The 25,953-nt window shown below is 36.6% G+C and overlaps 1 protein-coding gene across 1 annotated transcript in view; it reads left to right on the forward strand.

Moving 5' to 3' along the window:
• The first annotated feature begins 654 nt into the window (after positions 1-654).
• The window catches only part of LOC131067506 (chitin elicitor receptor kinase 1), a 57,563-nt gene continuing 32,264 nt past the window's right edge, over positions 655-25,953 (forward strand). The window contains exons 1-5 of the mRNA XM_058002525.2: positions 655-1,593; positions 13,221-13,254; positions 13,461-13,497; positions 13,617-13,779; positions 21,610-21,812. Of these exons, the coding sequence (XP_057858508.1) occupies positions 960-1,593; positions 13,221-13,254; positions 13,461-13,497; positions 13,617-13,779; positions 21,610-21,812 (1,071 nt within the window). The 5' untranslated portion in view covers positions 655-959. The remainder of the gene's footprint in view (positions 1,594-13,220; positions 13,255-13,460; positions 13,498-13,616; positions 13,780-21,609; positions 21,813-25,953) is intronic.

A 25,953-nucleotide genomic window follows, 5' to 3' on the forward strand; every position in this document is an offset into this window, starting at 1 on the left:
ATTGGAGACAATATCTTTGCTCTAGGTGCTAAGTTATCTAATGACAATACAAAGCATGGAGTCTCGTTGCTAGCCCAAAATTGAAGTGAAGGAAATATTAAGTAGAGGGAAGAATATGTGGATAAATATAATATCTAGTGGATGACTACATATGACATTAAAATGCAAGTGTACAAATACTAAAGAGGAAATTGAAAAATACTTGAAAGAAAAAATCAAGGCAAAACCATGCTGACAAAGCAACATAAGTGAAGAAATAATATTATGTCAAAGTTCAATCTCTCTTATGACCATGAGCAAAAACATATATGGATGTAGAAAGAAAATGTAGGGTGAAAATGTTGATGGTTTAACTAAGAACTAATTCATGTTGTTTTAGAAGTGAGATTAAAAAATAGACAATATCTAATGAAAATTTGACAAATAGAATATGCTGTTTTTGCAATTTAAAGTTAGCCAAATCAAAATGATACTATATTATGAAGTTTATGAATCAAAATACATGAATATCTCATAAATAGACTCATTTAATATCTTATTTGAAAATCAAAGATTAATAAAAACAACACTTAGATTAGAAACATTCATTTATAATAGGCAGGATTAATATAAATAATTAGAAAGAAGAAAAAGCAATTGTGAGTCCATTGACTGAGTTTGTGTCAACGCTTCATTCTGATCATGGTTGGCTTCGGTAAGTCTGAACCTAGAGCAGATCAGCCGCCTGAGATGCCTTTGCGTTTCTTGGATTATATATGGGCTGTATGTAGTGTGGGGACGGGGCCCATTATATTTATAAAATTCATTAAAGGTATAAAATAGAGCCGTCAACCAAAGAAACTGAGCAGTGGCGTGTTGTCACCGCTGGCGATGAAGAATAAGTAAACGGAATTTGTAATGGCAGGCAAAGAATCTGATATATTTGGGGCAAATCAAATGTAATCGGGGAGGTGTTAACAATGGCGAAACTAAGAGTGGCGATGGCGGTGGCGGTGGCGTTGGCGGCGATGCTAATGGGGGTTGCACAGGGGCAGTGCAGCAGAGTCTGTGATTTGGCGCTGGGGTCTTATTACGTTTCTCCCAATTATAACTTGAGCTATATTTTAAATTTTTTCAACAGCGTTGCCAGTCAGGACATCATTGTGAAGTACAACTCATTAAGCAATGCAGATGTCATAATTGCTGGCTCAAGGATCAGGATTCCTTTCTCCTGTGATTGCCTTAGCCTGGATGACGGCAGTACATACCTGGGTCACCGTTTCCAATACACCTTAAAAGGAAGCGACACGTACGAAAAAATTGCAAATTACTACGCTAACCTGACGAGCGTGGCGTGGCTGAGACAGACGAACCCCAGTTATAACGAATTGAATCTTCCAGAAGGCGGACCTGTCAACGTCACTGTAAATTGTTCGTGCGGGGATTCCGCTGTGAGCAATCTCTATGGCCTTTTCCTCACGTATCCTCTGCGGACTACAGACAATCTCACCTCTCTTGAAAAAGAATCCCAGATTAACTCTACATTCTTGTTAGCCTATAACAAAAATGTAAATTTCAGCCAAGGGCAGGGCATCGTTTTCATTCCAGATAAAGGTCAATTCCTTTGCTTTCCTCTGTTATATATTTCTTCGTTCCGTTTAAGTTTGATATAATCCCAAATAAACTTGGCTGAGCCCACTGTTGTTTGGTTGTAAAGCTACCGATTCTTTGCAGAAATCTGCCAAATAAAGTTACACATATTACACAACGTGAAATTTAACAAATGAAGTTAGTGATATCTTATACAAGGCGAGGAATTGAGGCTGCCCTTTGCTTAAAACCTCGAAAGTTGAATGTTCAGATTTCTTAAATGAAGCACTAACAAATGCATAGGAGCCGCATAATTGGACATATTCTGTGATTGGGTTGAGCACAGAATTACTAACGTATATCCATATAAACTTGAATTCTGGTTTTTTTTAATCTTAGTTTATATCGTTTATACCCGGAATTGCTTCCCCGTTGTGAGGGATGTTAGGTCGTAGCCAGAACAAAGCAATAGTTACTTCTTTGCTGTTTTACTGCCGACAAACCCGCTTGCTCGTAGCCAGTTTGAATATAATACCTGCTTCCAACAAGCATTCAATTTCTTCGTGTACTTGAGTAGCATATGCAAAATTCATTATTTAGAGCCTTCTTGTACTCGTTGACATTGTCGGAGCTGTGCAGTATCATACATGTCAAATTTGGAATTTTTAGTTTGATCATCTATGCTTGCGAGGATCTCGAAGCAATTGGTGAAGACATAATGCTATTTGTAGTAGTGTCCTTATACGACAACGGTCAAATCTGTATATTTAACTTGATTGTTTACTCCTCTTGTTGATCCCTGAGTGAATATCAAATGCAAGTTATACACGAGGGGTCTCTACGGAGATGCGAAATCCCTCCGCTTTGGGTGAATAAACTTCGCCTTTGGGGGTTATCCTTCTTACCCACGAAGTGCTTCTGATTTTGAGTTGGAAAATTTTTATTTTCCTTTTTTAAAGTCTGAAAACATTTTCAAAAATCGCTCATGTTATGTCTAAAATTAGATTTTGTAGCTTTAACAGGGGTATGGAATGTCACCGAATTGTCTTTTAGAAAAAGTTTAAATAGAAGTCGAAAACTGTGTTTTTCTAAAATAAATTTTAAAGACCATTGAAAGCTAATTCTATAAAATATTTTAACAGTAGAAGGAACGAATTTGCGTATTAAAATTTGTAGCAGGGAATAAAAATATATTGGGACGAACTTTGTGAAAATTTGAGACAAAAGAGATTTTATTTATATTTAAAGCCCTATTACGGAGAATTTTGAGTATAGAAAAGCCTTCATTAGGCATCAATTTTACAATATGGGAAGACCTAGTAAATTTTTTTCAGAGATTATAGGCTAGAAGGAAGAATTATCTGAATTCTTCAAGCTTTGATTTGCCCAATATGAATGGCCCTGACAATAGGTTTTTGGAAGCATGCATGCAAAATATGATATGGTGAGGGATATTGGGAAAACACAGAACAAAACAGCAAATGAAGAATCCAAAAGATTTAGCATATTTATCTGTAAGTCAATTTTTTTTTCCTATTTGAATCTTCTTTGTCCAACTACTTTTATAATCTTGAAATCTTTACTAGGCAACCACTCATAGACAACAAATGTTTACTAAGGGAAGGAACGGGAAGGAGTTGGAAGACATTCTTTCATACCTCTTTACTGGCCAACCCTTCTCCTTGACAGAAGCACTTTACCTGAATCCCCAGCCCCACCCCAAAGGCCCTATTTTCTATTATTTGGATGCAGTTGTTAGCATTGAAGCCGATGAAAGCAGATACTTTGAGCTAAGAGTGCATAAACAGTGGATAATTTCTATTACTCAGTGTATAAATGGGGGGCCCCTTGCCCTATTTTTATATTTCCAGGTTTCCTTGGTTAGACATTCTCTCAAGTTCTAGCCACCTCCTTGACCAAGGAGTGCCTTTAGTGAATCCGTTGGAGGAGGAGCACTGTAGGTTTCCTTGATCATTGGGTCCCATCAATCCTTTCACCCTCAGTCAACCAGTCGAGCATTTAAACTCCCTCGATTGAGGTAGTACTAGCTCCGAAGTATAATTGTTCTTGCCTATCATGACAAACAATAGTTAGGCCCAAAATCTTGCTACGATAGGAGGTTGCCATAGAACTATCCCAAGTTTGTTGTTCAACCTCTTGAGCTCTGGTTGGATATGGTAGAAGTATCACCAATCCACTTTCTATAGCTATCATAGAGGGGTGGAGGGTGCTCCCTACTCTAGATAGTTTGCAACAACTATTGGATTCAAATGGACTTTTTGTCCTTCAGCTATTTTTATTGCCTTTCTTGCTTAGGTCCATGCCTTTACTTGTGTTTGATCTCGCTCTTCCTCTCCCATCTGGTTTCCGTTAATCACTTTCTAAAGTCAGTTTTGAATAGTTTCTCTCCCAATGAACTCTCTAGGCTCCCTAGTGATAGCAAGCCTCTAAAACTCCCAAAGAATTCTAGATAGATTGAGGTGCTCTTCTCTCCCCCATCGAAGATTGAGTGCTTTCCTAAGACTGAAATCAAATAAGATTGATTCAAACCAACCTGTCATCTGACTTGTCAATTTGGTGCAAGCTGGAAGATAGTGAGCCGCTCAACCATCTGTTGATCGTCTATCTTTATGTAACATTATATGGGTAACATATCAATCGATATTGTATCGATAGTAACTCAACTTCGTGAGGAAACCCTTACACATTGAGCGAGACAGAGACGACAAATGATTAGGGTTTTTATTTGTTGAAATTGGTTCCTAACTCTATAGTAGATAAGACTCATGTATGCACCCAATAAATTCATCTTTTGTGGGTGTGAAAAGTCAATGAAAGCAACTTTTTCTCCCTAGATAGAATGATTAAGCCAATTGGTAAGGCCTTTTGGGAGCCTGTCTATAGTAGGGAGGTTAGCCCCAACCCAACCTAACTTTTTGAAATGGGTTAAAGTGTTCTCCTAGAACTAAGCAAGCTTTGAAATGGTTCCAAGGACACAATTAAAATTCGCAAGCTCCGAATGGTCGCATTTTGACCCAAGTCTTGTTCTTTTATCAATCAATAGAGTCATCTCTCAAGGGTTGGTTAATTGGGCCCTACCCTTGGCAGTAGCGCATCCCCCTCTCCTTGCCCCTAACCCTCATTAGAACTTCACTATAACTGTCATGACCCCGATCATGTCATAGTAAACATATTAATCACACTCACTGTCATCAGAAATTCTTAAATGGATTTAGAAAGACTTCACAAAGAATATCAATTACCATTATTAATTCCACCAAGAATAATATATATGAGAGGGAGTTCGAGTAAACAAATATTGATTAAGGGAACTAACCATTTCATTGGTTAGTGATTTACATAATGATTGTATTAAACAAGCAACTCCAATTACATACAAACAGCAATAAACAAATATATCAAAGAGACCATTTATATCGAGCATGAAATAAACTTTACGGCTATCATTAATATCACCACTCCTAGAAGGAGTTGTTAAAGAAGTCAAACGAGTATTATGGAGACATTATAAATTACGTGGCTGCTCATTTAGAGGTGGTGTGATTAGTTATTAGCCAAAGGAAGACCACGATTAGAATACACAATTAGTTATGAAAGGTGCGATTTGCATAAACAGATCTGTATGAAGAGGTACGATTAAAAGTGAGACATATCTCTTATCCTTCAAGGGATGCAACCATTCGGGTTTGTAAATTATATAACGAGAGAGGAAGGGCATAGAATAAGAAGGGAACGAATAAGAGATTATTATTATAGTGGACAGAGGAGTTACGTTGCAGATCCATATTCACTTACAGGCAGATTATGGCCATCATTATTGTGACAGCAGAACAAGGAAAAAGACATTAAGTCTGTATCAGGAGAAAATGAGAAATTAAGTCAAAAAGAGAAATCAGAAATAAGACAAGTGGTAATGAGGGACTCACATGTGGTCATAAGGACCCATGGAGTCAAGGAACCAGATACTCCCTCCATGGCAATCTCAACAAGATGGAGATGTGTGTAAGGGTATAAAAGCTTGAAAGGGCAGCAATACGGGCCACCAAGTCTAGCAAGGAGGTTAGAAGCAACCATTCCTTGGGCTTGGTAGACAACGGACCCAAGCAATCCTTTCATGCCTTACTCTCTCTCTGTTGTGACAGTAGGATAGATTATAACTAATTAAGAATTTGTAGGTGTGTGCCTTTCCTTATGGGTGCAGGTTATCTTAATTGAATCTCCACTCTCCAAATATAAGGTAAGCTTCAAGCCCTATCTCTGATTTATGAAATTGTGAATAAGTAATTGAGCATTATGGTAAGTATCTGATTCAGATTTACTATTATTAAGTTTAGATAGAAATTGTCTCCTAATTAAGCAAATTGAATTGAGTTAGGAATGTATTGAAATTAGGTAATTGTTGTTATAAGGCTTATATCTAGTGGGGGACATTACAATAACTTACCCCTCCCCCTCTCTTGTTCATTGGTTGAGTCCCTCCTCACTCCAGCCCTTTATACAAATATAGTTATGGGCCCATCCACCTAGAATAGATGCCCTTTGGGAGGCTAAGGGGCGAGCATAGCTATATATGGGGTACTAGGTTTGAGATAATACAAAACTTTAGTTGCTCACTTGCATTGGCTACTCACATAAGAACCAAAGCAATCGACTCCGGGCCAATGGTTGATTTGATCTTGGTCCTAGTATGAGTAGGTTAGCAATTGTTGTAATATTAGGGATCTATCTAGGGAGGGCCTTTAGGTGAATATAGGGGAAGCAGGGTTAGGGTTATGATTCAGGTTGGTTCAGGTTATGAATATTGGGCTTTGGTGTTTCAATTGTTGTAATATTCAGGTTATGAATATTGGGCTTTGGGGTTTCCATCTCCACAGACAACCTTAGACAAGATATAGATAAAAGATATAAAACAATAAAAAGAACAATATGCTAACAAAGTAATAAAACAATATGCTCAACAGAAATCTCAAAGAGTTACTGCTCAAGCACAAAAGCCAAGCAGCCTGTTGGTGAACTAAATAATCAGCACGTGTCCACAAGATGAAAGTGACCTTTTCAAATGATAACAATGGAGTTGAAATCTGTCATCGTAGCAAGAATAATGGTGGAATAATGGAGTGTGTAGAGTATTGTGAGTTAAACTGTTAAAGTATGCAAGAGAAGAGCTCTAGAATGTAAAAGCAGTTGTTCAAGTGTGACAGCAAGAAAGAATGGAGTTCGAAGAATGGAATTGGAGGCAAAAGAAGAGGTTTTGGAAAAGGAAGTTGATTCTTGATGTTAGTGCTGGTTGGCAAAGGTGTTACAGTGTCAAAATGTGGCAATTGTAACATCCCCACAACAAACACAGTCGTGGATTTTCGTGGGATGCTAGCACGTCATGCGGACGTTTGCATGATGCGCATACATCTAGGTGAAACTGGACCTAATAGTCGAGAATTTAAGCATACAATACAATAAGATATGTTTGGGATTAGAATTAAGGTTGAAGAGCATAATTGTCTTAATCATAACTAAAGGGGAAGGCATATGTGATGTGAAACTGCATAGGATGCAATTTATGACATTACAATGTGTGACCAAAAACCAGTCAATAAACTTGTCTAAATATCTGAATTTTCTTTTGTTTTGCAATTGATTCTTGAACTTTGAAACTTTATGATCTACTATCCAAGGACACATTAAAACATTGTGGAACAATTTGACTTTAAACAAAAATTCACACACCCAAACATGTCACTTGCGATTTTCTTTTAATGAAATCTTTGTCTATCACTTAAGAAGACACAATGAGCAACACTCCCCCACCTTACATATTTTGACTTCAAACAAACTTGTTTCCTGCCTTAGTGAACTTTCCACCATCTCTTCATTGATAGATCTCAATTCTCCACCTTTCTGACAACATTCAAATATTCCTCTACCTTCTTGCATTAAGACACCGGAAAACACAAAAAAAACATAGACCAGTTGAATGGATGAAAAACCTAGGTTTTAGCTTTTTGAAACTTGACACATAAGTTTTGCAAATTTTTCGTATTGGGTACAATAGCGCATCCAACAAAGGTGGAACATAATAATGCAATAGTTCTGCATTGAAAATTGGAAGAAGACCAATATAAGTTGGAAGGTTGATGTAAAAGGAGTTGCCTCCAAGTTTCTTAGTGATTTTGTATGGACTGTATTGAATAGGATGGCTCTTGTGAGAAGGCTGTGCAAATCTTTCCTATAGCAAATGAAGCAATACTTTGTGACCTACTTTGAACTCATGTGGTGCTTGGTGTTGGTCATGTCATTGCTTGTACTTAGCATTGGTCCTTTGCAAAATGATTTGCATTGGCTGTTGTATGTGTTATATAACTTAACTGCTTTGTCAACTTCTTTTTCTATGCCAAAGGAGTTGCTGTTGTAGATGGCAGCATTGGAAGCCAGATCAATGGGAGCCAATGGTTGGAGGCCTAATCAAATCTTGAAAAGGCTATTACTATAGAGTTGCAAATAACTCCATTTTAGCTATGTTAAATCAAAGGTAGACTTTCGTACCAAGGGCAATGCTTCTTGGATATGTATTTTTTGAGGTGGTGTACAATTATTCTATTCACTGATTACTATTGTCTCAAACATGATGGTGGAAGGTAATCCAAAGAGATTATATATTCTGAAAGAGCGGTTGATTTGTTTGTTGAACTTATATAACCTTTTTATATGACATAAGAATTTCCATATTTGAAAATCTATCCACCACTACATAAACAAAATCATTGTCATGCTTAATTGTGTACAGCTGGAAACAAATCTATGAGAACTGATTACTATTGTCTGTTTGATACTAGTGAAGGTTTGTACATTCACTGCTTCTTGTTGGATGGCTTGGATATAGCACACATAATACAGGATTTTATGTATTTTAGACATCTATCTTAATATATGGCCAAAATAAATAGTTTTTCAATACTATGAGGGTCAATTCATCTCCAAAATGATTTCCATCCTCGCTGAAGTTAGCTTCCATCCTTGCTGAAGTTAGCTTCTTATATTAACTTGTGCATTTTATTTTTGTGCAGTTTATGCAAATGTTCCAAATAAATCAAGAGTCCATGATCTGTAAAAAGATTTGGTATTGTATTTCATGGCACGTTTGAATATGGAACAAGATATGGGCTCTTAAATGCTGGAAAATTGAAAATGTATTAGATGGGAATCAAAATTCAGGTTTTGGCTGCAGAGTTAAAATCAAGAAATGACGGTTTTTGCCTTTGGGCGAAATTGCGAGTTGCAGTAGGCAGCAAAAACAAACTCACGGGCAAAACAGTAATAACTGGTCTGCTAAAAATGCCGAATTCATTATGTTTATTTTTGGAATCTTGTGGTGTTACAGATTTCCTTGTCTTTTTGACTCGTAGATGCATTGTAAAGCTCACATGCAAAAAAGTAATAACTGGTCTGCTAGAAGTGCCAAATTCATTATGCTTATTTTTGGCATCTTGTGGTGTTACAGATTTCCTTGTCTTTTTAACTCCTAGATGCATTGTAAAGCTATATGTAGTGTATTGTGATGGGAATTAATTATCATAGATTCACATTATGCTTGTTAGATGGCTGTTAAAGGAGATGCTACATTGTAATTCTCTGCTTTTCAGGAATGTTGTAATAGCAGAGACAGGGGAGTACTCTGAGAGAATTGTTAGTGGTCATTTGAGCTGGGATCAGATGTGTTAAAGCTTTGGTCTGAGTCTATGTAGCTTAGACCCTATGTTTTATCCATTTGGAGTACTTAAATGATATTGAGCTCATGTTCTAGCTAGAGCTTTCACCCAAAGTAGGTTTCTTCAGTGTATATCAGTATCTCACTCTGTTTTGGTGTTGTTCTCTCTATTGTTTACATTTCCTTGTTTATTTATGCTTACCAACTTCAGTCATTTATGCGCTCTCTTTAAGATTTAATCTATATGTTCATGACTTTGTTATGGTATAACTATCCAATTTTACAGCTCAGTCTCTCTTGCAAGTAGTGTATGGAATTGATTTAGCATGTGCTTAATAGATCCTGTAAAGCCTAAATCTGATTGATAAAATTTTGTCTTTATGTCCATATGTGTCAAGCAAAAAGGGAAAACTTTGAACCAGGGGTGGACTCAAACAATTTGCTAGTGGATTAGCGTTTTGTTTCTTATGCTTATGTTCAAACAGAACTGCAGATTGTTTCTCATTCCACTCTTCTTGTGATTTGTTTGAATGATGATCACCTTTCCTAATATGTAGTTCTTGTAGAGCTCACTCACTTTGACAATAGCATAAAGTTCTTGGTCATATGTGGGATAATTTTGTATCATGGCAATGAATGTCTCAATGTCGTAAGCGACGGGTGATCAAATTCAGTGAGTACTGAACCAAATGTTTTTAAGTTAATCTTAAATGACTGTTAAATATTAGGTAGTGTGAACAAAGGCATTGGAGAATGTTTGCATTTCAATTCCTCAAATGTTCTCTATTATGTGGATGACCAGCTTAAGTTTGCTCTCACACTATTGTTGGTGGAATGATTCAGGCTGTGACGTGTGAGAAACCAATTACAAATTTCATATAAAAATTCACCAACCCCAAGAAACTACAAAGTTTTGTGAGATATTTTGGTGCAAGCCATTCTTAAATGACATGAATCCTTATTGGATTCACATTTTCTCCATATGCATCATTGTATCCCCTTCATGGAAAATGAACATTTCTGTTGACTTGCACACCATTTGTGTTGCTGCAATGTGTTGAGCACTTGCTAAATGTGATGTGGGTGTTCTTCCTATGTTTTGACGAAGACAATCATACCCTCAAGATAAGCAACTGTGAGTGAAGCTGTAAATGGCCAAAGGATGTCATTCATTGTTTGCATTGATGTTGCCCACACATTGGTAGGTTGAGGGGCACAATTAACCATTCAAATAAACTTCCATTACACTGAAGGCTGTTTCAGAAGTGGAGGGTTCAACAAAAGTCTAATGGAAATCTAATTAAAAAAACTATCTTTATAAATAACTTTGTACCATAGAGCTAGTCCACAAGTTCTTCTATTATGGGAAAGGATAGTGGTTCCTTCCAATAATATCGTTCAAGGCTCTATCTGATGCACAACTTACATGTGCTATCTATTTTTGGTGAAACCACAATTGGGCTGCCAAAAGGAAGAGCTGGGTTTGATGTATCCATTATGCACAAGTTTGTGAATTTTCTATTTGATCTCTTCATTCTATAAGAATGGAAGGTGGTATGGTGAGACATTGGGAAAAGTTAGTCTTGGAATTAGATCTACAGTATGATTTACTGGACAATGCCTAAACTCTCCAATTGAGGACCAAAAATTTCTTTTATATCCTCAATAATTCATCCAATTGTTGTTTTTCTACTAAAGAATGTGCAATGTTAGCTTGTGTTGCAAGGATGTCTTCCTCATTCACTTCTCACCATGAAGACCACAAATTTCTTACAACTTACCAACTTATACATTGTATGGCATTGATAAATGAAAGCCTAGGGACTACTTTGTTTATGTGCTGTCTATTCTCACGTTCTATGATAATATTTCTTGAATATGCTACATAGATTGCATAGCATTGGAGTGTTTGCTCAAGGAAAACATCACATTCCTCTAATAGTGCTAGCTCAGTAAGAAGTTCATCATGAAAGTTTATTTTTTACTTCAAGTGACAGTGATGAGTGATGTGCTTTTTTGAGTCCAAGCTAGACCTTCCAATAGTGTATGGTTGTGGGTGTTAGTAGCATGTTCTACACCTAGGAGGGTGAGATGAGCTATTTCCAAGTGTGCTTCAACAGGATTGGCCATAGGGCAGTACAACAATTATAGGATGTGCATAGATAAGAGAGATTCCACCTAATTGAGATATGAACAAGTAATTGATAATTTTGAGATATGAACAAGTAATTGATAATTTTGAGAAGTTTGATTGTGTTCTGCAGAATGACATTAATTCCAAGGAGGACCTGATGTTGAATTGGGTAATGTTGATGAGAAAGATGAGATCCCACCTTTTTCTTGAAAATTAAATGATCATTTGGTAATAATTTTTTAAGGTACACAGGAAGCACTCACTTTATCATATTTTTTAGTGAATAAGGGAACACATTACCAAGCATAGATAAGTGTCGGGGTTACAAGACACATTTAAGGAATTTTTTTCCACCAAAATTTATGTAGGACTTGCATCAAACCTTGTCAAATGTGGCCCACTTTAATGCAACCGTTTTAAAATGTGAAGCATATAAAACTGGAGCTTAATAGAGGTCAGTATCATTGCAATTGGCCCACCTTAACATTAGACCATGGTTTATTGGATAAAATGGTTAAGGGAAACACTGCAGTGAAATCCAAAGAAAAAAACTAGGGTTTTGGTCCATAATATGGTTACATGATGTCTGTATGCTCATTACTGTAATTTCAACCCTTACCTTGAAATTTCCCCAAGGTGACACACAGGTGTGGGCTTGGTTCTTTAATATGGCTACATAGTCCACATGTGCATTGCGATAAGTTCTACCCAACTTCAGGTGTCTCTATGGCTACTTCATGGTGCTTAACAGCCCATGGGATAGAACCTTGGCTTGTGGTGGCAGACTCTTCAGTGCATTTTGCTTGTCCCAAACTAGTTGGTCTTATACATTCTTGTCAATTGATTATGATGTAGCCAAATTGCATGTAAAAATAAAAGAAAGCAATTAGTAATTAAGATCTTTGGCATACATATTAGTACAAACAATGAAGACAACCTAGGCTCTCACTATTTCATGAACATCTTTTTACAGCTCTTTGATTCCTTGATTTTTCTTTCAATGTTTTATTTGTGTATGTAGCAGAGCATGCTTTCTTTTTTTAAATCTTTCTCAAAACATGTTGGCTTTGAAAAGTCTATGGAAGCAATTCATGATTTCTTTTTTCTAAATGTTCTTTAAAACATGTTGGATGTTAATGTTGGTTTTGTAACCTATGGAAGAGATGAGTGACCAAAGATCAGTTGCTTTAAAAGAGTTAAGTGACCAAAGATGACTTACTTTCGGTATCATATTAGATTGGGGAAGTTAAAAGTCTTCCACTCTCCTCAGCCACTGATTGTTTATTGGGTTTTAACTCGTAGTATTAGTATACTAAGGAGACTGAACTGCTTAATAGGAGATTAATGTGCTTTTGAGGAAATTTATTCTAGTATTTCATTTTGGGAGGCTGGGATACTCTTCAACCATTCAATATTCCTAGCTGAATTCAGATCTTTTCAGGAAATTAGAAAGATGTAGTTTCAGGTTATTAGAAGACAAATTTGTAGTCAATCATATTTATGAAGAGGTTTTCTTTTGTGTTCCAGAACTTTCATGTAAGCTGTTAGTTGGTTGCTTTATTTAGCTCATTGTCGTGATGTTATTCATAATTCTTTACTTCAAAAAATACTGAAGTGATCTCATTGCATGATGACTGATAATAAAAGTATACATCAATGGAACTGTAATTTTCTTTTTCAGTTCTGTTGGTAATTTACTAATATACACATAAGTGATGGTCCTAATTGTTTTTGTCATTTCACTCTTGTTTCATACTTGGCTTCTAATGTTATTTTTGAATTGTGTTAAATCAGATCTAAATGGAAGTTATCATCCTCTAGCTACAAGGTAAACATTTATACCTTACGATGTGCATTGCAATTATTTTTCTTAAATCACAAATTCAAATGTTTATTACTGATTTTATTTGTAGCTGTGGACCATTACTTTTGTAATGGATTGTAAGACTCTTAATTTCATTTAATTATTGTATTATACCACCTAGTGAGCTACCTTAACATTGGATCCTTGTCTTGTTTCTCCTGTGTTTGCAGTGGAGGCGGTGAGAAATTTGGAAATAATTTCCTAGCTGTTTTTTCCCGTTATATTATTTACTGAATGTCATGCTATATGCCTTTTAGCACCTACATCACAGACTTATCAAGTGAGTAGCTTTGATGGTGAATGCCAAGTATCTAATGGATGTGTAGCTGGAAACAGGAATTGGTGCGGGAGCAATCGCTGGAATTTCTGTTGGCATTGTTGCTGCATTAGCTTTTGTCGCTATTGGGCTGTTTTATTTCCATAAGTCCAAAACAAAGAAGTCATCTCTGCTACAATCAACAAACAAATATGACTCTACATTTAATAAAGGTCACTTTCTGTTTTGCATTTCATTGTTACTATTTTTGCAAGTTTTCACCATTTTCTAAATACCTCTCTATGCTATGAAAGAAATGGCTTGAATCCTGTGATTGCACCACAAGCAAAAATCTTGAACATATAGGTTTCCTATGTTGCTCATATTGATGGGTACACAGTTGGATCACATGAGGGCTAATATGCAGGTTGAAGTTAAATGACTAACGTGCAACATCTTATACTTTTTAGTAATATGATGATAGAGAGGAAATTTACATACTGAAGAGGAAAATATCTAATGAAGAGAATATGCAGTGAGATATGTGGCTGGCACTATTACAGAATAAAGGATTGTTATTTGGAATACATTTTAACTTTGTGCCAAAGCTAGTTATCTGCTTTTCCTAGTTTGTTATGATTACCGATGTAAAAGGATTGTTATTTGGAATACATTTTAACTTTGTGCCAAAGCTAGTCATCTGCTTTTCCTAGTTTGTTATGATTAGCGATGTGCACCTTAATGAATGCTATGACCATGCGTATCATTTTGTTAAAAAAAATTGCTGATGGAAGAACCAGCAGCACAATTACTTTAGTGTGCCTAGAATAGCTATAATTAGACAAATCAAGAGTGGGTAATAGATTTATTTATTTTAATTTTTTCCTTTGGAAAAATACAACTTATATTACACCTGAGAATAAGAAGATTTTATCAGCTTTATGACAAGGTTACTGGGAAAATCACTCCCTATAAAATTCAGCAAAGCTAGTAGGGAATATGTTACTATGATATCAGGGAGCATGGTCATAGCTAAAAATTCCTGAAGGATCTGACTCAGATACTATCAGATCCATTCTTGTACAGACGTTAAATTGGTTTAATAAAAAATAAACTTCTTTGTTTTTATATTTATTCTTATTTAATAATCAGATTTTCATTTCTCTGCAAATCCACACCCTAGCTGACTTGCACTGCTTAAACCAGTAATTAAAAGCTTACATATGTTTATGTCATTTGCTAGAAGTATTTTGTTTTGAATTGGACTTTCTGACGTTTCTGAGAAATTCTGTATTTTTCTTGTGTGGATTCAGATCTCCAAACTTGGTAACTTTGGACATAATTGAATTGACAGTTATAATATTTGATTACTTTAAACAGATGCCTCTTTCTCATGCATTTGTTATCTGTTATTTACATTGTAGCTCACAAAATGGTATCAAAGCAGGCCGCAAAACCTGATATTGAAGGTTAACAAATGGAAAGGATGGCAAACTGTCCTCTTATGATAGTTATGATAGACAAAATCAAGATTTAGTAGATGCAATACAATGTCATCCAAGTCTTGTTTCGATTTTCCCAAGATTATATGCATTAAGGTGCTGTTTTAAATATAATGATATTGATGCCCATGCCATCAGTTGACCTAGTTATATTTTATTTTTCTGTCTAAGAAATTCTTTGAAGAGCAAGTGGTTGTTTCTATGTAATGAAAATTATTATTACCAATTCACTGCTACAGAGTTACTTTCATCCATCTAACACCAGTTAAGATTGGAAGATGTTTATTTGACCCTCTGCTGATAATGTTGGGTTACATCTATACTAGCATATTGGCATCAATTCTTATCATTTAAATGTAATCAGGGATATATATGTGTGTGTGTGTGTGTGTGTGTGTGTGTGTGTGTGTGTGTGTGTGTGTGTGTGTGTGTTTCTGTGGTGATGCTGGAAGGCATTGCTGTTTAATAGAATTGGCATTGTGTGTAAATAGATACTATATGCATAAATTTTTTATGTTGATACAATCAATTCCTCTTGAAACTGTATAAAAAATGATCAATTCATAACCGATCAATTATCATCAAACTGTTTGAGAACATCCCATATCATATACTTATAAGAATGCAATATTGCTTCAATTTTTCCTTAGATTATGTCAAGGCTGGAATTCGCCATCTATTATTAATCTGTAGTTGTATAGTTAAGAAATTAGATACCAACCATTCCTGATAACCCCTTTATAGACCCAATGTGCAGCATATCCAAGCAGCAGTCTTCCAATACCTTCTCCAGTCATGAATAGCAGTATTTTTCTTTTTTTCTTTCTGGGGACAAAGCTCTTTTAGCTTTAATGGCCAACATAACTTGTCTTCAAGAGGACCCTTCTTATGATTACGGAAGCCATGATGACAGGAATAGTTTCTTAGGACCAACAAAGACAGAACCTTGGCACTAGGTCGTCATAGAGGAACCTAATGACTAATGAGTTATGTGAACCTGACCAACTTAGGGTTCAGACATTTCTTTCTCCCGACGGTTCATTTTCCAAGCCCATTAAGGAAGGACCAAGTGCAAAGACCCTATGGTGATAGTTGTCTTCTCCCCCAAATTGCCTCAACTGTTTCCACACTTATACCTGCTCTAAGTAATGGTAAGAAATTTCCGTGCAAGATGGCCCTAAGAACAAAATGTATACCTTTATCATATAAAACCTCCTAGGTCTTTTCTCAAGAAAAACCTAAGTAGGATCAACTTTGCATTTCCACAAAGACATTGCAGGATCCTTGCAACACCTTGAAAGAGAAAAACATAAATATTGGGAGCTATTTCAGGAGATAAAGTAGTTCATTCATTAGATTGTAGCTTCTGAGTTCATGAAGGCCATTCTGCTACAGACATCGAAGAGGTATGGAACATGTTGAACTGTAACCCCAGGATATTCCAAACTGCTTGACGTGGTTGTGAGTTCTTTTCCAATATCTACCACATGGACATCACTAGTTTCAACAAAGAGAAGGATGATTGGGTGAAAGTGTTCATAACCAAGGATAGTAACATCTCTGCAAATTTCTTGGCCCTTGGATGCACCCATTAAACCATGGGCATTGAATTTCATCCTTCAGGTTCCTTCTTTCCATACCTTAAATTTTTAAATGTACCCAGTTAGCTTTGTTTCGCAGCTATATTACTCTAGATAAATTTTGCATTATCTAGGTTTAGATTAACTTCTGCTAGATTATAACTTAGTCTTACTATAAGTAGCCTTGGTATCAACTTTACTTTCTCCTGTGTTCTGATACAAAGCAAAACCTTGATTTTGTTTCAAATGTTTTATTCAATGGCAATGCTATCTTCTGTATTTTTATTAAAAAAGAATTGTACTATCCACTTAGCCACGACATTGATCAAGTCCGTCCGAACAATTTTGGTGTGTAAACATTTTAGGGTTTGAATGCCACCAAAATTAAGTCTTGTAAATATTCATAACTATGAACCTGTAAAATTATTGTACTGGATGGAAGTGCAGTGCTCATCCAGTGCCACTAATCAGGTCTGCTAGAACAAGATGTACAGACCCTTGCCCAATTTTTTTGATGTATGAGATTTAAGCACAAGTTGATGAGAGATAATTTGAATTTATGGTGGAAAACATACAACTGACTACAACCACTTAGTTTTCAACCCAGCTGAATTGTGTGCTATTAATGACAACTCAGCATTATTGTCCTCAATGTTGGTGACAAGAGAGATTTTGTTTGTGAGAATCTTGGGTGTTGTGTTTGTAAACATAAATGGATTTCAAATTATGGAATTGTAAGTACTGTTAGGTCATATGTAACAATATCCTAGAAATCTGGTGCAGCAGGGCTCCTATGCATTAGTTACTCTGTTCATGAAAGTAAAATTTTCATCTTATCACTAAAAGAAAATGGTCCAGGCTTTAGGCTAAATACTAACCAATGAGAACATATCTGATCCAGTAAGCTGTTTCTGGATTGATTGTGTATCTTTTTTGCATCAACGTTTCAGATCACACTTTGTGATCCATCATCAGGATGAGAGAGAGTGTAAAGAGATGTAAAAAATATAAATTGCAGACCAAGGCTCACTTAAGGGTTAATTAAAGGGGGGAGGTTTTGGGAGGAAGCACAAACAACGAGGAGGAAAGGATACAAAAAACTTAAAGAAAAAGAAGGAAAGGAAAATAGTAAAAAACTAAGTTGAAAAAAATACAAAAATAATAATGCCAAATAAACTTAAAAGAGACTAAAAACCAAGAAAGGCAAAAAGACACAAGAAAGCTAAAAACTAAAAAGGAATAAAAAATAAATAAAAATTAAAAAATATATATATAACTTCTTGTATTGATAGAAATACAAGAAGGACAAGGAACAAGGAAACACTACAAAAAGAATACAAACAAAAAATAGCCAATAAGAAAAATAAGTAAAAAACCCAATGCCAACACCCAATGTGTGTGTGTGTGTGGATGTATATATATACCTGTGTGTGTGAATGTATATATATACCTGCATGTGTGTATATATATAGACACCAACACGCGCACCCACACACATACGAAACCTAAAACTAGAGCTAAACCAAAAACTGACAAAAGAAAGAAAAGCGAAAAAAGATAAGGAAAAGCAAAGGAAAAATGATAAAAAGAGAAATAAAGAAGGAAGGATAAGAAGAAAGACCACACCAAATTGGCAAGAGAAGGTGGGGATGGGTGGGAAAGGGAGGGTCCCGAAAAATGGAAGGAGCGGAGCAAGAGAGGGTGAACAAATTGGTCAAGGAGGGGGGTGGCGAGTGGTGTTTAAGGAGGAAAGAAGAGGGTGCCAAGAAGGGCTAAGGTTCTACCCCTCGTCGCGGTTGAGATTAGACAAGTGGTTGTAGATTTCTATAGCCTCCTTTAACTTCCTCTTGTAATAGTTGTCTTCCTTAAACAATGTAAGAGTGTTTTCCAAACAAATATGATGTTTGGTGGACGAAGAGTGCTCAGCTAACACTAACTTGTGAACACGATCATGCCTAATGTCAATGCTATGCTCTTTGATTCTAGTGTTGAAAGAGCGACCTGTTTCGCCTATATAGGGAGCACCACAAGAACATACCGCCTTATAGACTCCCGAGTCTAAGAGAGCATCCTTGGGGTCTCTAAGAGGGGGTATCCTACTCCTAAGCACCGAGAGGGGTTTGAAGGCACAACAAAGACCTTTCTTGATAAGGATTTTGGAGATCTTATGGGAAATACCTTCAATAAAAGGGAGGGAAGCACTAGGAAGAGGCGAAGGTTGAGAAGAATTGGTGTTAGAGATGGACAAGAAGAAGGATTTGGCATGGTTGAGGGCCCTCGAAATTTGTTTGCTAGAATACCCATTCAATCGAAAGACATGGCGAAGATGAGAAAGCTCTTGGTTTAAGTTCTCATAATCACAAATGCGATAGGCTCTTAAGGCGAGAGTTTTAAGAATGCCAAATTTTTGGCTAGGGTGGTGGTGGGAAGAGGAACAGATGTACAAGTCAGTATGGGTAGCTTTACGAAACACCCGACGACTAAGAGAGCCATTAGGATTTTTGATGAGAAAAACATCTAGGAAGGGTAATTGGTTACCAGACTCGAGCTCCATTGTGAAGGAGATGCAAGGTGCAATGTTGTTGATGTGCGTATGAAATTCTTCAAGTTTGTCAAGATCATGTGGCCAACAAACGTTGGTGTCATCTACATGTCTTTTCCACCACCTTGGCTTGAGGGGGGAGGACCAGAGAGCCATTCCCTCAAAATGCTCCATGTAAAGGCTGACTATGATCGGTGAGGGGGGGAAGCCCATAGCTACTCCATCAACCTGTTCATAGATCACATCTTGGAAGGAAAAGAATGTAGATCTTAAGCACAACTCGACCAAAGAGGCGATCTCAACATTTACCTTACGTTTAATAATCTCCATGGAATCAGGAATAGGAACCTTGGTGAAGAGAGATACAACGTCAAAACTCACCAAGATGTCGTTACTTTCTAATCTGGTGTCCTTGATAAATTGCACAAAATTGGTGGAATCGTTAATGAAGGACTCTGTTTTTCCCACTAGAGGAGAGATTAATTTGGCAAGGAAAGAGGCTAATTTGTAAGTAGGAGACCCCATGGTGTCAACAATGGGTCGCAAGGGAATGCCTTCCTTGTGGATTTTTGGAACACCATACATGCGAGGAGTTACATCTTTGGTGGGTAACTAGATATGGCGGATTTGACCTTGTTGATGATTTTGGAGCATGGAATGCGAGAGAGGATTCTATAGCTGTTGGTATCGGCGAGAAGGTCAAGCATTTTTGAGAAATAGTCTTGCCTATTCATAATGACCGTGGTGTTGCCTTTGTCGGCTTTAGAAATGAATAGGTCATTATGGCTCATAAAATTGTTGAAAGCAAGAATCTTAGCTTTAGGGATGTTGTGTCTAGGAGGCTTAGCATTTCTAAGGGCCACAACGCAATCTTGCCTCACTTCATTAGCAACATTGGTAGGAAGGGAGCGAATGGCATTCACAATTTCAATGAGAAAATCGACATGAGGGATAGCCCGAGGGGCCAAGGCAAAGTTTAGACCCCGTTTAAAAAAATTAAAAACAAGGGGATCCAAGGTGGCATTGGATAAGTTAACAACCAATTTGCTCTCCCAATTACGAACCAAGAGAGGGATGGGGGAATTGGAAGAGTTGGACAAGCCATCCGAGAGCGGGCCGGGTACCATAGGGGTAAGAGAAAGGTTAGAAAGGCTAGGAGATGCGCCGGAAGAGATGGTATGATGGGATATGTCAGAAGGCCCATCCGACCCTGTCATTGAACTATAAAGCTTCTCTCTTTGGATCAGATTATATGGGTGTACAAATTGAATTATGTCTTTTCAAGTGATTATCATTTTTGTTCATTTCTGTAGGAATGATTAAGTTCTAAAAGAGAATTGGTATCTGTCCAAAGAGAAATTGTTGTCGAAGGGTTCAGTTTATAATGTTGCTGCATAAAACATCAGAATCACAAGTACAAGGTCTTGTCAAATAAATGATCAACTATTGTTCAAGCAACAAAGATAAAAACAAATAGGAGTGCAAACTGAAAGTATATCATTCCTGGTGAAAATAAAGAGTTAGTGGAACCAATAGGGTGTAGTTTAGAAGGTATATAGGAGATGGATATAGTCTCTGGTAGCTTATTATGGAGAGGGATATAGTCTGCAGTAGCTTCCAGGAGAAGAATGTCTGGTAATCTCTAGAAGAAAAAGTATTGTCTAATCCTGATGATGGATCATGTAGTATAATCTGAAATGTCCGTTTTATTAATAATAATAACAGAAGACAGTTTAATCCAGAAAAAAAATTATTCAGAAACTATTATGGACTGTGGAAAAGTCATATTTTTAGAATGTCTTTAGTCATTTGTCTCTGAGCAAAAATAATTTTTAACTGGCTGGAAGAATGTGATGCATGCAGTTCGAGTAAGCCTTGGTTTGATGAGTAATTTGTTTCAAAGGAAAGTTAACTGTTCAGAGTTATTGGATTTGATCAGAGAATTGTTGGGGTTTTGTGGGTGAAGGGTGACTTTGATTATTTTGTGTATTTTTATTGAGCTGGAGTGGAAAAAAAGAACCATGTCTAATTTGTTCTATTTTGACTAGTTGTCAAATAAAAATTAAATTAAGAGTTTGATAACTTATTGTGAAAGTAGGATTTGTAGCTGCAATTATGGCTACAAAAAAGATTTTAAATAGTCTTTATATTCATGACAATATAAAACATAAAATGCCTCTCCCTTTGGTGCTTAATGTGTCTTTTTCTTTATGTAATTCTACAAAAAATCCAACTCGTTTATGTTCTAGATTTAGTGGCTGCTAAGATAAGCATCAAGAAGAGGTTGAAGGGGGGACTGAATTCCACTTGTTTAAACATCTGCATTCAGATTCAATCATAAATGAGATTTGCTCTTCACTAGCTGTGGAAACTTTATATATTTCATTGTCTTCTTAATTTTTCTCCTAACTTTTAACATTTGACCAATTCATTTTGTAGGTGGCATGAACCATTATGCTGGAAATGTGGAAAGCATTGCATTGACAGGAAGTGCATCGCAGGGGCTTGCAGATATAACTGTAGATAAGTCTGTTGAATTCTCTTACCAGGAACTTGCTGAAGCCACAAATGGTTTTAGCATTGCCAATAAAATTGGCGAAGGTGGTTTTGGTGCTGTTTATTATGCAGAACTTCGAGGAGAGGTTTGGTTATCAGTATTCTGGTTGCTTTAATGTCACATTTTTTATGACATCTTTTTGTTCTTAGAACTTTGAGCTACATGATAATGGTCAAATTGAAACCAGTCATGCTAAAATCATGTCTTTCTTTTCTTAGTTCAAAACCTAAAGAGATAAGACAAGTTTGCAATCCTTTCAACCATATTAATTTCTACATTGAACTATTTTGAAACTTATTTTCTAATGGTCCTCTTTTGAAAAGGATGTGTGAATGTGGGAATGCCTAGAAGTGCCACCAAAATCCTAGAAATGTTACTTGAATAAGGAATCAACATGGGTATGGGGATAGGTGATGCAGAGGTTGTATAGGGGATCAAGGATAAGGAAGTGTCCCAGATTAAAACTCATTATAAGCTAGCCTGAAGTTGGTAATCTACAAAAGTACTTATTATTTGAATGAATAGGAAGTTATACATTTTCGTGGTACCTATTGGTGTTTCCAACTGATTTCCTAAATTCACCTAAGAATGGGCCATTTTCTATCAGCAGGAATTCAAATCAGTGGCCAATGATTGAGATTTCAATCGAGGGTTGAAAGATCTCCTGCACTTTAGGCTATGCAAGACCTAGGGGGTGACCTGTTATGACCTACTCACATCACCCCATTCCAAATGGGGACCCCCTACTTTTTAGGTCCTCTTGGTCTTTTGGTTGTAGTTCTTTGGGTCTTTTCGCAACAATCCCTTCGGTCTCCCCAGGTCTTCAAGTGTTTTGAACGAATTTGACTAAGTCTGGACCCTGTTTTGTTTATTTTAGGGTTTTGCCCTTCAGACTTAAATTTGAGGTCATTTTCTTAGAGTTTTGAAAAATATGAACGTTGCAATGAAGTCGGAACCTTTCAAGGAAGCTACCAGTGAAATTTGAGTGAATTCTGAATACTTAATATTTTTAGCAATTTCTATTTTTAGTTTCACTATGTCTTGGATTGGCCTAATTTTGCATACTATTTTTAGCAATTTCTATTTTTAGTGTCACCTTGTCTTGGTTTGCCCTAATTTGATGTTTGGAAGTACTTACTATTTTTACTAAGTCTATTTTTGGCAGGTCTATTTCAGACTATGGGCAGAACATTGATGACAAGCATTCCTGAAATTCCAAGTTCCAAATCCGGAAAGTCGAAAAAGCAAGAAGATGATCAAAAAAATGGTTATGGAATTCCTTCTTGAAGTGGAAAAAGCATGGAAAATTATTCCAAGGCATGAGAAATCTTCCTCAATCCTAAAAGTGGCAATCAAAACTGGAAAGATGAAAAATCCATCCCAAGTTGGGAAAGAATTTCTAAATTTTAATGAATTGCTTCACCATGGTCAAAAGTACACTCAAGATAGGAGGGTGCTAAATCAAGGTCATGGAGGAAATGTTCAAAACTCCAAAATTCCTCCTCCACATGAGAAATGTGCTCCAAGCTAGATTTGGGTGCCAAAATTCAGTTAAGGAGGAAAATTAACATTTTCCAAAAGTCCTCCACTCCTCCCAATATGTCCTCAAGGACAGAGTTGGGCGCCAAAACCATGATGAGGAGGAATTTTCCTCTTGAAGGAAATTCCTCCATTACACCAAAAATGTGCTCAAGGATAGAGTTGGGCGCCAAAACCATGCGGAGGAGGAATTTTCCTCTTGAAGGAAATTCCTCCACTACACCAAAAATGCTCTTTAGGACAGGTGGAGAGCGCCAGAATCCAATGGAGGAATTTCCAATTTTCATAAAATTCCTTCACCTCATAAAAAATACGCCCAAGGAAGATGAAGAGCGCTAGAATCTAGTCAAGGAGGATTTTCCTCCCAGGACGAAAGTCCTTCGCCACAACAGAATTGCACCCAAGTGTGAAAATTTTCAAATTTCTTGGAAACAATGAAAAATTGGCTAAGTGTTGGAAATTCCTTCCTTCAGGACAAAGTACTTGGAAACAATGAAAAATTGGCTAAGAGTTGGAAATTCCTTCCTTTAGGACAAAATTCTTTGAAACAATAGAAAATTGTCTAGGTATGAAGATCTCCTCTCTCCAGAACTTCGGACAGGACAAAATTTCTCAGACATGGAAAAAATGGTCAGTTGACAAAAAATCTTTCTCTAGGACGAGGTATGCACGAGAACACAAGAAAATTCCTTCGGGACAAAAATCTCTCTAGAAAGATTTTATCTCTCCTAGAATTCCAAACATACAAGATTCCTTCTGAAGTGGAAAAATTGTTAAAATTCTTCCAAGGTAGGAAAATCTCCAAGTGTGAAGAGGATATTTCATTGTTGGAATTCAAGCTGGAGAATGTGCCAAGTGTATCTGTAGGAGAGTTGGAAGCTATCATCGCCAGATTCATTGCATTCGCCATTAATGAGTGGGATAATGGTTGTCCATTTTTGGACGAGAATCTTTTGACTACATGAGGGCATGGTGGTGCATTCATTGCTGGGAATGTTTGACCAAGTGGCAGCTGATTCAATGCATGGCAACCGTCATGTTTAAGGGATAGTGGTGCATTTATTGCATGTTGGGCAAATTTGGATGAAATGGTGCATTTAATGCACAATGGGTGGTTTTTTTAATGTAATGGGTAATTAATGTATAATGGGTGCCATTTTGAGCAAGGAGCAATTAATTGATAGTGGGTGTGATGCATCATTAATGTTTATTCCCACTATGTGGCGTCATGTATTTGGGAATTTATTGGTGAGGGTTTGCATGTCCAATCTTGGCCATTGATCGGTTTGTAATCTAGGCCATCCATTTTCCTCCTGGAGGCCTATAAAAGGGGGTCACCCCTTCATTTGTAAAGGGGGGGAGATTGTATGAAATTGTTGTGATAAGTTGTTGAAGCAATAAAAGGTGATATATTGTTCTTTGATGGTATACACTTGTGTTATTTTATACCTTGCAAGGTTTCACTTTTCTCAATTTAGATTTATTTCAAGCATTTATATGAACAAAGTTGATTGCAATGTTTTTAAGGTGAAGATCACTTGCTCATACCTTTTGTTAATAGATGATTTCTATTGACAGCGCAAGGTTGGACTGAGCTTTTATATGTGTGCGCTTAATCTAAATTGCTGGATGAACATTGTTCTCTAATGGTGTTCATCAATGGTTTAAAATCTCTCAAACACAATCTCTGAAGATTGCACCCGTTTTATGTAGTTGTCTACTAGTGGCGAAGTGAAGTGTGGTTGATTTCATTCAAATAATTGCTATCTATTGAGTTCTTAGATTTAGAATAGCTTTCCTAAACCCCTTCCCATTTTATTTTCTGCATTATCTTATTGAAAAATCCTAAAAGAGCCATTTATTGCCAAATCATTCGCAAGAATCTCCTTGAAAGTTATAAATTTTTCTAAGTCTTCTTCAAGTGTGCATAAGTCTCCTTGGATTAGTAGCAACATCACCAAACGAGTCTATATCCATAGTAAAGTCGCTAGTATGTAGTTGTAACTTTGGAGTCAATGTATGATCTTCTTGCAATCTTAGCATACATCTGATCTTGATCAAGAGAGGATCAAGTGACCATTGGAAACTTTCTTCTGTGTTGGTGTGGTCACAAAACATCAGCCAACATGACCCTTTGCAATATTTAATGAATTTGCAACAATATTGACAATTATTGCTAAAATGCAGATTACTCTCAATCAATATCACAACCCAATTTTGCCTAAATTTAACCTTGAATTTTCTAAATCCATGGTTATTTATCACTATTTGGCACAGTTGAGAGGGAATACCTACACCCTATGTCACAGCATTTGCCGAATTTCATGTATGAAATTCGAAATTCAGCGAATTCCTATAAAATATTAAAAATTGATTCAAATTCGCCCAAAGTTCATCGAAACAAAGCTAGGGCTTTTTTAGTTGAAATTCATCTGGCATTTGATACACAATCTGGAAGAAGAGACATGAATCTCGGGTGGAAATGAAGACATGGACAAAAATCAAAAAAGAAATTCACACTAGTGGATGGCTCACGATGCGCTGGAACTAGGGTTTCGATTGCACAGACTCATGAAAACCGCCACAAATACTACCGCAATTGCAAGGTATGCCCAAAGCACAAGTTGCCGCTATGAAAACTAAAGAAGATTGCTACGAACAATGTGTTTCGTCGAAAAAACAACTTG

Source organism: Cryptomeria japonica, chromosome 10 (genome assembly GCF_030272615.1).
Source record: "Cryptomeria japonica chromosome 10, Sugi_1.0, whole genome shotgun sequence".
Lineage (NCBI taxonomy): Eukaryota > Viridiplantae > Streptophyta > Pinopsida > Cupressales > Cupressaceae > Cryptomeria > Cryptomeria japonica.